The sequence below is a fragment of the Onychomys torridus genome, chromosome 3 (assembly GCF_903995425.1).
Source record: "Onychomys torridus chromosome 3, mOncTor1.1, whole genome shotgun sequence".
NCBI classification, from domain to species: Eukaryota; Metazoa; Chordata; class Mammalia; order Rodentia; family Cricetidae; genus Onychomys; species Onychomys torridus.
This window is the reverse complement of record NC_050445.1, coordinates 134,449,815-134,463,523: the sequence shown is the minus strand read 5'-3', so window position 1 is coordinate 134,463,523 and position 13,709 is coordinate 134,449,815. Positions and strand designations below refer to the sequence as shown.

General features: G+C 48.1%; 1 protein-coding gene across 6 annotated transcripts in view; it reads left to right on the top strand.

Annotated features, from left to right (window-relative positions):
* Erc1 (ELKS/RAB6-interacting/CAST family member 1) overlaps positions 1-10,281 on the top strand; it is a 340,148-nt gene extending 329,867 nt beyond the window's left edge. For all 6 annotated transcript variants that reach the window (XM_036180809.1, XM_036180807.1, XM_036180806.1 and 3 more), the window contains one exon: positions 5,405-10,281. In XM_036180809.1, coding sequence (XP_036036702.1) covers positions 5,405-5,542 — 138 coding nt within the window. In that variant the 3' untranslated portion in view covers positions 5,543-10,281. The remainder of the gene's footprint in view (positions 1-5,404) is intronic.
* Positions 10,282-13,709: the final 3,428 nt, after the last annotated feature.

Here is a 13,709-nt window from a genome sequence, read left to right as displayed (position 1 = left end):
CATTTTTAATCTGTTGAGAAGCTGTAAAAGTCTTCAGGATCAAGCTGTAGCTTTCCTTGGCACCAACACTAGTAAATTCTGCAGTGTGAAAACAGTGACCAGATGCCTATAGGAAATGGCTTCCTGAATGAGAAATTACTCTGCCCTCAGATCCCTCCAATCCCACAAGCTTTATGGTCTGTTCAGAATTGCAAAGTAGCAAAATACATTGCAGTTTATTCCATACGTTTGAAAAATTGAAACTGGAAAGTTCATTTTTGTGTCTCCATAACTCCTAAGCAGCTGCTGGTTTGGATTATGGGGTATAGGACAAGTCTAGCCAAGACAGGGCCATTTCTATGTGGCCCATCACTTCCAGGGCACCACACTTATTGATTTTACAGCTCAGACTTCAAAGCCTGTGTCCTGAGATCTGTTGTTAAAAAAACAAACAACAACAAAAAGCTCAAGTTTTTGTCTGCTTAAACTAAACTAAGCATTTCTGCGTAATCTTGTGCCTGTCACCCAACCATCTGGAAAAGGGACTTAACTGAGTCATGCCAGCTATTTACTGACAATTATCTAGAGACCTCTCTAGGCCTGCCTTTCTAATACCTGTCAGAAAACCTCTCTTACCTCTCAGCAGTTTACTTTGACATGGAGCCAAGTCTACAGAATACTCACTTTTTTTCTATTTAAGAATTTCTAACATTTGGGTCTCTGGTGGCTCCCTGTTGTGTTGTGTCTTGTCTTATGTGTGGAGAGACATATGGGTCCTGTTCTTAAGTCATAGCATGTACTGAGCAGATGTTTTGGGCAGTGGTCCCAAGGCAGCCAGTTCACTACAGGCTGCTCTCTTGCTCCATGCATCCCACTTCTATTTCTTGTTACTGTACCATCTGTGTTGACTGCTCTCTATGACTTAGCACTGAATGCAGGAAGAGGCTTGCCAACCCTTCCCAACACCACCTGTTAGTGGAAAGTTGTAGAATTCCATCTCTGCTCCATTTATTTGCCTCTTGTCTATGGCTTCATAGCAGCTCTGGGTTAGAGACCAAGGCACCATGGCCACTGTGCTTCACATGCAGACTGCACATCACCTTGAGTGTGCCCTATGGAATCGCTGCTATGTTTGTGGCTCTTGGCTCAGGTCCCTTTAGAAATCTCATCACTACCTTGAGGTCAAGAGTGGGTGGGAAAGCTAGACAATTCTTGCCAGTGGTCACCTTCATGTCCTGTGCTTGCCCTACACTCCATCTTTTGGGAACTCTGAGCAGAATGGGCACTACCAACACAGGCCATATCAGGGAGTCCATATGATTTTGATTTCTTTGTTGTGTTTCTGTGGAACTGGAACCCAGGGCCTTCCATGAAGCAAGTAGTGTGCTACTGAGTCACACCTTACCTCAAAGGACAGAGCTTTAAAAGGTCCTCAGAGGTGCACCTAGGTGGGAGAGCACTTATCCATTGCACAAGGGCCTGGACTCAGCCCCAGCAGCAGAGGAAGAAAAAAAACAATTCCTCCAGGAGTTTACAGAAGAATTGAGTTAGCATGGAGCCTTTCTTAAAACAAGACAGAATAAATCCTACAACAGTGTTCCCAGGTCATAGATGTGGAAGATTGTGTACAGGAACATCAACAATGAACACTCATAATAGTGAAAACTAAAAAGCCACACATTTTATAATACCAGGAGTCTGTTCAACTATGCTCAGAAGTAAGGAAAGGGGGAAAGGAAAGGGGTGTGTTGAATATATTAAGACATTCCAAAAAAACGTATAAGTTAGTTCATGTTGTTATTATCCATTTTTATACTTTTTTTTTTAGACAGTGTCTCAAACTTAGAGTCTCCCAAGTTCTAGAATACAAGTGTATCCTCCCAAACGCAATTTGACTCCTGTTAAAGCTTGAAGGTAAACAAGATTGCCCAAGAGAGGGTCTAAGAGGAAGTAAGAACAAGAGCCTGGAAGGGTAGCACAGTGGGAGATAACTTTTCTAGGGTACAGGGGCCCTGAAGGGTAGCACAGTGGGAGATAACTTTTCTAGGGTACAGGGCCCAGGAGGTTGCCATCACTGGTTGCCTGGAACTCGGGGACAAGAACAGCAGCACAATGATGTATCACTTGTCCAGTACACAGGGCCGGAAGGGTCGTGCTAGAGCATTGCCTGACACATAACAAACACTGGGTTCCATCTCTAGCATCACAAGCAGAACAGAAGAATGGCACATGGGCAGAGGAGAGAAATGTGGGAGAGGAAAAAAGAAAGCCAGAGGATGTGTCCTGTTGAACTTGAGGGCAGAGACTTTTGAACTACCTCTTTGCAATTATACTGTACAGGAGTGTGGAGAAGTTAAATGGTTCCACATCCTTGGCAGCATGTGATGTTACATAACTTTTAAATTTTTATCCATTGTGATGGATATTTAGTGGTTTCCTATGTTTTCTTTACTCTTGTTTCTCTGATGATTAATAAGGATAAATACATTTGGATGTGTTTCCTAGCCTTTCCAATATACAGTTGATCCTCCACATCCTTAGGTTATACATCCCTCAAATTCAACAGACAATCACAGTTTTAAAATACGTGGGGAAATATTCCAGAAAGTTCTAAAAATCAGAACTGGAAGTTTCCATGAATTGAGCACTCTGTGAGTCCAGCAGAATAAAGCTCTCCCCTGCTATCCCCACCCACCATTTCTCTGTTCTGAGTGTCTCTCCATCACTTGTAATTTGAGCACTGGTCTCCTCCAGTATCAGCTGTGTGCTGTAGTTAGACTATGATGGTTAATGGGGGAATGTCTTTTCTGTACACTGAGAATGTGCGTTGCTCTGATTGGTTGATAAATAAAGCTGTTTGGCCTATGGCAAGGCAGCTTAGAGGCAGGTGGGAAATTGAAAGAGAGAGACAGGAAGAAGGCTGGGAGAGCCACCAGCGAGCTGCCCAAGGAGCAACATGTAATGGGACGCAGGTAAAGCCACAGAACATGTGGCGGCATACAGATTAACAGAAACAAGCTGAGTTTAAGTGTAAGAGCTAGTCAGTAGTTAGCCTGAGCTAATGGCCAAGCAGTTTTAATTAATAGAAGCTTCTGAGTGATTATTTTATAAGTGGGCTTCGGGACTGCTGGGGGTGGGGTGGGGGGCTTGGCAGGACCTGGAGAGAAACTTTCCAGCTACAGATGGTCGTGTCTAAACATGTTTTCCCTCATCATTCTCTAAATAATACAGCATAACAACTGGTTGCTTCACGTTTACCTGGCATTCAGTATTATGAGTAATCTAGGAGTAAGGTATGTAGGTTATATGCAAGTACATCATTTTATCTCCTTTTTTATAAAATTGAAGATTGTGTTGTCCACAGGTGTCCTGGAATCTGCAGGAAGTTCCTGCAGGCATAGGCACTGAGTGACAATTGGAGTCTTTTGTAAAGTCCTATTCTAGTTCCTTGGCCTTTTGAGTTTGTTGTTTTCCTGCTGTTGTTAGTGTTGTTGTTACTATTGTTGTTACTGATTTGTAATTCGTTATGTATTACACTATTAATCCCCATCCATCATATACATGCACTGCAGACACCTGCTCCCATCTGCCAGCTGCTTTTTCTTCTCCTAATGGTGTTCGAAAAGAAACAAGTGCTTAGTTTTGTTTTTGTGGGGATTTCTTTGTTTTTGTTTTATTTGAGTTTTCTTGTTTGCTTGTTCATTTGCTTCTTGTTTGTTTTTTGTTGGTTGGTTTTGGTGGGGGGGTGGTGTTTGTTTGTTTTTGTTTAAGTTTTGGGACATAAGGCCCCATAAAGCCTAGGCTGGCTTTCATTGTAATATGTAGCTGAGGATGACTTTCAACTCTTGATTTTCCTGCCTCCTGAATGCTAGAATTACAGGCCTAGATCAACACATCTGGCCTTTAGTTTGAATATAAATTAACTGGTTTTTCAGGTCTTTTTTTTTTCCCCATGGTGAATGTTCTTTTGTGTTCTGCCTAAGAAATCTTTGCATTATAGCTTTGGTAGTATGTATGCTGATTTAACCTTCGTGTGTAGTACAGGGGACTTGTGTTTGTAAATTTGGTTGTTTGCTTGATTTTTTTGAAACAGGTTTTCTCTATGTAGCCCAAGCTGTCTTCACACATGCAATCCTCCTGCCTCAGCCTGAGTGCTGAGTTTATAGGCAGGTGGCATTGTGACCAGCCCTCCTGTTTTCTGTTTTTCATGTTTTCCATTCAGACATAAATTTACTATCCATCAGGAACTGATTTTGTGTATGGCATTTTTCACTTTTGTAAATATCACTGCATAGTTTTTAGGTAGAGATTTCACTAACCTTTCAAGAAAGCATGTTAAGTGAGGAAGCAGTCATGTCATTTCTGCTTATTAGGGATGGCCCGAGAGACAGCCTCCTATTCCCAAGAGTGCACTTTTGAAGTTTGATGGTGAAAGCTGCAACCAGCTTAAGGAAGAGGATTTCAGGATCTTTTCAGGATGGGAAAGGCCCCTGTGTCCCCCAGTCCTCAGACCAGGCTGAGGAGAGCTTGGAAACACTGTTGATTGAAGGAAGGGATGTGCAGGGGTTACCCAGGGGCTACAGGAAGAAGGAATGAAGAGCACTGGGGGGCATTTGTATGTGGTGTCACCTCAGTGACAGTGACAGCTTCCCAGCTGGTAGACAGGACCACACCATCGTGGCACTGTGTCTTTGCCTCTAAGCACCAGATTCCACATGTAGAATGTTAGATGCCATCACACTTGCTGCTTCCGTGTAATCCAGTCTGTATTTGGAAATCTGTATTGGTTTTAGCAGAGTACACTCCTTGTCCTCTCTATTGGAGATAATGCCTCTCTGTCTATTCCCTCAGTCCCTCCTTGGGTGTCTGAGTTAGGTTAAGGTTGAGTAGAAAGCAGCTCTTCCACAAAATCTTTTTTAAGAGCCACAGTCTCACTCACGTGCATATGCCACACACATAGAAAGAGAGAGAGCACATTAGGGTCTCACTCACATGCATGTACAACACACATACAACACACTTGGCCTCCAGTGGTCCTCCAGCCTCAGCATCCCAAGTAGCTGGAACCCCAGGCATGCCTCACCACTCCAGTTCTTCCATAAAATCTTGTAGTGTCCAAGTGACTGGGAGGACATTTTTCTAATATGAGGGAAGTAAGGTGCTGAGATGAGGAACTTCAAGCTCAAGTTATAGAAGGGGATGACTGACTCATGGGAACAAACTTGTCTTGTAGGGCAGCAAAACCTGTCCTATAGCCCTGACTTCTCTGGGCTTTGTTTTCATGATGAGAGTCTAGAAGTGTGTACGCTTGATCATTATTCTGATGAGGGAGGTCAGCTCTCTTTGGCTGTCTTTCCGGATGGATCCCTGCTTGCACACAATCACGCCAAACAGCACCTGAACCCAGCTCTCCTTTCCCTTTCAGCTTCAGAGAGAGCTAGAGAAAGTTGAAGGGGACAACGCAGAGCTCCAGGAGTTTGCCAACACCATTCTCCAGCAGATAGCCGATCACTGCCCTGACATCCTTGAGCAAGTTGTCAATGCCCTGGAAGAGTCCTCCTGATGTGCTCCAAGCAAGGTGACCAAGGAGCCAGAAAGGAGAACCTGGGGACCAGGTGCCTGAGCCGCCTCCACACCAGACCCTGCCAGCTGGCCATTCAAATCCGGCCACTTGTGTCTGCCATCCTCTGCCTTCTGCTCTGAATGTTGTCTCTGCACAGATCTCCTTGGTCTCCATGAAGACCAGCCCTGTCGTCAGCAGAGCTGGGGAGGCCAGCACTCTGCCCTTCCAGGAAGAGGAAGCCAGAGCCTGGTGGACTCCTGGAGTCTGTTCAGAGTGTTGACAGCTTGGTGCTGAAGCGTGAGAGTGAGTGCTTCTCCTCAGACTGTAGAGGAGGAGCGGGTGGCCGGGACAGAGAGAAGAGCACTCCCCGCTGCCCTGCCCGTTTTGCCATCCCTGCTGCTGTCTGGAGGGTCAGGCAGGCTTAGCTCTGGCCCAGCTGGGAATCCTGGCCTGCTGCCTGTCTGTCTCACCTGCACTGCTCTCGGCTGACAGGAAGCTAATATGCACAGTGCTCACCCTGCTCACTCCTGTCGAAGACCTTTGATCTTCCCACCCCTCACTGTTGGGTTTCATGTCTGACCTGAAGAGAAGAGGGTTGAACAGGAAGGACCTGTTGTCACTGCTTGCAACCTTGCTCCTCTAGATGTCCCACAGGGCCATGCTGATTCCTCCTGATCATCACCCACAATGCTGTCTGCTCCCTCCACCTTGCCCTAAGCTACCATAGAACAGGGCTTACTAGAGTATGTGGTCCATGGCCCACCTTCTCAACTACCCGTAAGGTACATCCTCAGAGTCAGCCTCATGCCCTGCCTAGAAACTTCTTTGGCACAACTGAGTTTGTCTTATCTCATACACATTCCTCTCTCCATTCATTCATTCAAAAAATACTATGAAATGCTCGCTGTGTGCACATCAGTGTGTGAGGCACCCATCTTCAGAAAAGCCTCTGATAGGGAGAGGTGTGGGGATCCTGTGAGACGTGCTCAGTTGAAAGCATGGCGGTGAAAGCATACCATCTCCCCTCCATCTTCCTGGAAGTGTCCTTCTCAGACCAGCATTCTCTGTTTCCCCCATAGAGGCGTCAGTGGGCTTGGGTGGCTGAGCCACCTCTTTGCCTGCGAGGTCCCATTGGCAGTCAGGATCTTTGCTGTCGGTGTTGTTACCCTAAAAAGTGTTCTGTGTAGGTGACTGTACCTGTCCATTTGTGTCAGCTGCCTGCTTAACAAATGCATACACACCCTGTGGACTCAGCCAGCACCATGCTGAGACCAGGTGCAGACACAGCAGTCACAAATCACCAGACTCTGAGAAACAGACAGCGGCGGCGCATATCTAGTCCTTCAGTCCCTGAAGCAACCACCTGACGCGCCCAGCCACACTCTCAAAAGAATGTAATGCTGCCTGTAAATCCCCCACAGCCCTCAACCTAGGACCTCATGAGACTGCCACATTAATAGTCACATCCCTGCTCCCCTTCTTCCCTGCCATAAAGTGTTCCCTTGTGTGAGATGCTGAGGTTTGAATGGACTCTGCCATGAACCTGTCTCAGGTGCTTTCGGAGATCCCAGCCTGGCCAGGAATATGGAGATTAGGCGCAAATGATCACTGCTGCTCAGTTCTCTCAGTTCTTTTTACTGTCCCATCCATAAATCCTGTAGAAGACACCAGTACTTCAGGACAGGAAAGTCAGAATCTGGTTTTACGCCCGTAACATAAGGAAGCACCACCCAGTAACAGCTTCACAGGCTGTGGTGGAACCCAGAAAGCAGGAGAGTCCGAGTCCACAGGAGCAGCCTGGCACTGATGCTGGTCAGCTGTTCTCCAACTGCTCTGTGAGGAACCACCCCAGGCAGGCCTCCCCGGTATAGCCACTGGGGTTTGTCTGCTACTATTGACCTGCTGCTTTCTCTGTATTTTAAAACTTTTTTCCATCAGGTCCCTGCAGAGAGGATGCAGGAGCTTTCAGGAACTCATGCTTGTTGGGGAGGCAAGTTTGTAGGACAGACATTGTCTGATCTGTGCACCACAGCAAAGGGGTCTCCACCTCAGTGGAGATCCAGTGATTCAAATGGTTCTGGAGACTGTGGAGCTAAAGTTGAACCATAAACATGGCCTTTATGTTAGGCGAAGTTAATAGGTTATCTAGCATTCAGATCTTACTGAATTAACGTCATTCATTGAGCCAATATTTACTAAATACATAACTGCTTTACACTAGGACATGTCATCCATGACTGTCTTCATGCACTTATATGTTTCTCCAGACATCTGGCCTTGAGAGTCACTGCAGGTTGGCTGGGATCATCCCCATCACTTCCATCCCATTGTCAAGCCTCATACCCTTTGCACCTAAACACCTCTATCCCAAATACAGGTCATCATGAAGTAAGAAATGAGGGCTGGACTCCAACCTGGAGCTTCTAGCTAAGGCAGCAGCATCCTTAGTAGGCCTCTGTCCTGGGTCTTCAGTGGCTGGCTGACTGCTGGCATGTCTGACTGGGACTGACAGGGACTTAAAGACCATTAAAGATGAAGAAGTCCGAGTGGGCGTCAGCAGCCAGCAGTGCAGAGGGCATCCTTCAGTTCCTGTCAGCCTTTCTTCTCATACATCTTCCCAAGGCCTGAGCACCCCTCTGCCTCACCTGGGGGCCTTAGAAGTTCTAGGAAAGCAGAGTGACTGCCACCACCAATGGTGTTTTAGGTCATGCTGTGACTGGTCACCTCCCTTCCATCTGTTTGGCTTCCTGGGAAGAATATGTCGGCCCACTTTCTCCCTTGGGAGAGGTGAGGTCAGCGCAGATGGTTCTCACATGCTACTGTCCTGCCCCTCCACTGTTGACACTGGGATTGGTTTGGCATCACACCCTCCTGTTTGACTGAAGCACAGGCCCACTGGCCTCCCTCCAGGTCTTTGAGGAAGGGCCAAAGCAAGGATATGTTGCTGCGTAGAATGTGACACTCACAGGCCTAAGTCCCAGCAGACCCCATGTCAGCAGGATTGGTAACTCTCAAGCTGCCTCCCCGGCCTTACCTCCTGCCCGCAGAGTCCAGAGCCGAGGAAAAAGAAGAAGGATGAGGCTGCACCACAGGCCTGTTGGGCACTTGCCGTCACTGCCAGTCTTGGGGCTGTTGACCATTCAAAGACATGTCCCTCCTGTGAACCAAGAGGATGTTCAGGGAAGAAGAGGACATGCGTGACCTGGGGATCCTTCTGAACAAAATGGCTCTCTGTATTCTTTTTAAACAAACTTTTCAAACTTTTTAGTGTCAAAATTGTAACCAAGTGTCCTGATTCTTCCCTCTGTGTTTGGCAAGTGCTGTGACCCCACCATAGGTATTTCTCCGCCTGCCTCTTGTGAGGGGAAGTGATTTTCGGGGTTGATTTTGAGGAGCGGGTTGTCTGTCCTGTCCCGCCACCTCTTTCATTTCTCTGCTTGTTTGATATTGTCTGTGTGATTCAGAGAACTGGGGCAGTTACATTGTGTCCATTGTTGAGAATATTCAAATATTAAAAAGTAGTTATAGAACTGAAAAATTAAAGAGCTGTGTTTTTAAAAATGCAAACCCATAAATAATCATGTTAACAAAGGAATTCAAGCTATGGGTGGCCTAGCTCCTCCCCTCCAGGGTGGTGAGGTGGTAGCCAGGCCAGCCCTTGGGAAACACATGACCACGCTTGAGGTGGGTGACTGCCTGGGAACCAGAGACCTGCTCAGTGGAGCAGTGAGAATCCAGGGCTCAAGGACTCTCAGTGTGTCAGGGTTTTCTATACATCCTCAGGACCTCTGGGTAGAGATTTCAACATTGGTGACCCCAGAACCACCCTTACCCTCACATTGGGTCAAGCCTCGTGTGCCTAGTGCTGTATGGTAACCTGGGCTTGGGCCTGCCTACCAGGCCACAGGACCTCTTCCTGCCCACTTGGTGCTATTTCATCATGACCATCCAACAGGGCAGCCTGGTCTCCAGAGCCTACAGGCCGGTGCCATGGATGGCCCTCAGAGCCTGCAGGCCAGTGCCATGGATGGCCCTCAGCCTGCAGGCCGGTGCCATGGATGGCCCTCAGAGCCTACAGGCCGGTGCCATGGATGGCCCTCAGCCTGCAGGCTGGTGCCATGGATGGCCCTCAGAGCCTGGCCCTCTCTGGCTCAGATCCTAGATTCTCCCCTTGGAAGCTTTTTAGACCTAAACCTCCTTGTCTCCAGAGATGCCAGCACAAGAAAGGAAGTGAGCCAGGCTGAGGCAAGGAGATCCATCCCTGTGCCACAGTGACACACCAGCCCAGCCCCTCTTCCCTGCCACGCCAGTATTCCATCCATCCTTTAAAGCATCTAGTCCTGCCTGAGGCACAGGCCATCCCTCGGGCCAGCGGCCCAGTGCAGACCAGAAACCTGCCTTGCACAACAAGCTGTTCCAGAATGGGGACTTGGGCTTTACTCTACACCCCTCCTTCAGAAGAGGCATGTTGCACTTTAGTGGGGAGCCCAGAAGACTGGGCACTGGCTTCCTGTAGCTTGAGTCCTGTAGATAGCAGTGGTGGCAGCCCCAGCTGCCGTCTTAACTGTGCACGTGAGTGCAGTTACTAGCGTCGAATTGCTGGCCTGATGATGACATTACAAAGACATTGTGTTCTGTTCAACTTTGCCTTGGTAATTATTGTAAACACTTTGTTTGGTTTTTTCTTTTTTATTCACGAACTAAATCCATCAGGAAATTATAAACTTATTTAAAAACTGTGTGCTGCAGCCTTCTTTAGTTTCTGCCAGCCTGGTCACGCCCCTGGTTATAGTCTGGAAAGCAGAAGAGCAGCAGCCCTCTGCCATTTCCAGCAGCAGACTAGAATCTGTGTACTCGGGTTCGGGGAGAGCCACAGCAGACTGGCCTGCTAGTGCAGGGCTGGGCTCAACAGGAACGCACCCTTAGATTCCCACCCCAACTCTGATTATCTTTCAAAGCCCATTTCCAACCCCCTCTTCCTTCCCAAGCAGGTCGTCCACAGCAGAGAGGACTACATTATGAAAGTGTCCATCACCCAGGAGGAATAGGATAGTTTACACCAAGATGGCAGAGGAACAGGTATGGCCAGAACTGGGATTCTCCCTTCAGGGGTGTGTTCTGATGGTCACCTCAGACGTGGGCTGCATCTGGAAGTATATCACAAACACCAAAAGAGTTAGGAGACCCGTGCATAATTGTTGATGTCATTGTCCACTCTGGGGGACATCCTGAGACCTTGTGCCCATAAGAAGTGTTCTGGGGCATTTTAGCTCAGATTCTGATTAACTTTATCTGTGTCTGACTTAGGAAAGAAGAAGAAAATCAAGCAGAGCTTAGCACAGTGGCTCATGCCTATATCCCCAGTATCTGAGGTGGGAAGATTCAGAGGAAACCAGCCTGGGCCACATAGTGAGACCTATCTCACAAACCAGTCTCTGACCCTTCTCTCTTCTGTGGAAATTATGGCACTTGACTGTGTTAGTCGGTAGGAATTGTGAAATGGGAGAATCAAGCATTTTCAGGTCCCTTTCCTGACAGCAGCTGTTTAGACAGACTGCCAGGCAAAGGAGTACCTGGCCCTCTGCACCAGCTTAGGCATGCTGCTGCATCTGGTTGCATCATGAGATGCAGGAACAATGTACTAGCAGAATGAATGCTGTGCTGCACAGCAGAAAGCCACAAGTACAAGCAGACTGCACTTGTCAGCAGTTTCCAGGGGTTCCCATTCTTTTTTTTTTTTTTTTCTTTTTTCTCTTTTGGTTTTTTGAGACAGGGTTTCTCTGTGTAGCTTTGTGCCTTTTTCCTGGAACTCACTTGGTAGCCCAGGCTGGCCTCGAACTCACAAAGATCCGCCTGGCTCTGCTTCCCGAGTGCTGGGATTAAAGGCGTGCGCCACCACTGCCCGGCTCCCATTCATTTTTTTAAACTAACTTACTCCGTTGTCGACTAGTACTTAGCTACAGAAGATCACAAGCTTGCATATGGTACACATAAACCCATGCGGGTACACACAATCTTTTTTACAAAATGGTAATAATAAAAACAGACATGAGGATAACACATAATTATGTTTTCCTTAATGAAAGCTCCTTGAAAGCACAAGGTTACTCTTCTGCATATCTGTGAGCTGCTTTAAAGTGATCCAGCTGTGTGTTGGAGAGGGCAAGGAGCAGAACATAGCTCAGAGAGACTGGCCCATGAGTTGTTGCTTGAGACTGGGTGTCGAGCTTTCAAGGTCCACTAGTTAGCCATGCTCCCTATTCTGAGGTCTGTGAGGTTTCCCTGATCAGCCTCAGGAGTCACATATCTCCACTGTGTTTTCCCAGTCACCACACATGAGCCTCTTCCCTAGCACCATGCATCCCGTTCAAATAATGGCTTCTAGAGTACTCATCACGCAGCTCCCTGCCATAACCGCCGTTGGGTTCATCTGGATACAAAGACTGGTGCTATCTGCCTGTTAGCTGTCGGCTAGCTCTGGTGATGGCGTGCCACATCCCATCCCCACAGCAGTTCCTTGGGAGAATTTGTTACCCATTTCACAGATGAGGCACAGAAGGGACAAGGATCTCAGGTCAGCCAGCAAAGGCGTGGCAAGAGCTCTCCTTCGTGGGTTCTTTGTGCAGCTGTGGCTGCTTCTGGGCTAGGGGAAGAGACTAGTCCCAGTGCCAGCTGCTGGGGAAACCCAGGAATGGCAGCACTCAAGACGAATTTGACCCCTAGTAGTGTCAGGATTGGGCCTGAGGAGGTTGTGTGCACAAAACAACAACAGTGCACAGGTGTCCGGGCTAGCCAGTGGCCTCTGGGGGCCTAGGGAGCGCTGCTTGGCTGAAGAACAAGACCCAGACATGATGGCCAGCTGGGGCGAGCAACACCTCATGTGACCAGTTGACTCTGCACAAACTCATGAGATAGCAGCGCCTCACTCCTGCAGCGTTGATGAGAAAAACTATAAGCAAGAAGGGGAGAATGCCTTGCTGGCTCTGAGGCTATGGGAAGCTGTGTCTGTCAGCACAGGGGCCACTGCCTGCCGGGTATTCACCACGACCCTCTCTGGTAGAGAAGTTCAAGTGCAAGATAAATAGCCCGGAGCTACACAGTCAGCCAGTGAGAGGCCTGGCTCAAAGGATTTCCAGGCTTTTCTGGCTCCTCACAGAGCCCATGGTCCTGTCATAGGGCCAGGGCCAGGGAATGGGATGGTGGCATCAGACAGAGACTCCTGGCAGCCTCAGAAGGGTAGGGGCATCAGGGCCATATGCTGGCTAGGGGTTCAGAGGAAATAGAAATGATATGTCTGGCCTGCTCACTATCAGGTTAGATATGAGTCACATGGTCTTGTGTTGTCAGGCTTTGGACATCATTGATTTCCTGGGAATCACTTAAGGTCCTAGCCATCTTCAGGCTAAGCTTTACCGGTAAGGAATGATGTAGGCTGGTAGTACCACATCAGTGTTCTTGGTACATACGTCACCTGTCTACTGTGTCATCTTAGGAGTCGACAATTTCCACAGCACACAGTGGCTTATGGGGTGTGATGGTGTGTTTATTTGCCCCAAAAGTTCATGTGTGGGGAAACTTCCAAATTTGTATTGATGGTATTAGAGGTAAGGCTTTTGGAAGGCAATTAGGGTTCAATGAGGTCATGAGGGTGGCACACCACCCTGGGGAAAGAGGCCCTAGCTGGCACACTACCCCATCACCTGTATGGTATCTTCTGCCATGTTAGCATGTACACTGGGGCCCTACCAGATACAAAATGTGTCAGCCCCACACGCTCAGACTTCCCTCCAAACCAATCTCATTCCTGATGAATTGCATTCTCAGATAGCATGTCACAGCGTCAGAAAGTGGACTAAGTAAGACCCAGGTGACACAGACAGCCACAGCTGCATTAGACACCTACAGCGGTGAGCCAGGCCCACTATTAGGCTGTTCTCCCCAAGCTGTTCCTACAGCAGCATGCTGACATTCCCACAAGGCCATGCCTGCTAGGCGGAGCTGTCCCTAAGTGAGGCAGACAGATGGAGACAGAGTTCTCTGGTCCTACTAAGCTGACAAAGAACCAGCCGAAACCTTGACTATGAAGGCAGGTGCGCAAGGAGTTACGATGTAGAACAGGTTCCCAGCTGAGCTTTGCTGACTAAGTGTGTGGCCTTGGAGTCATCAC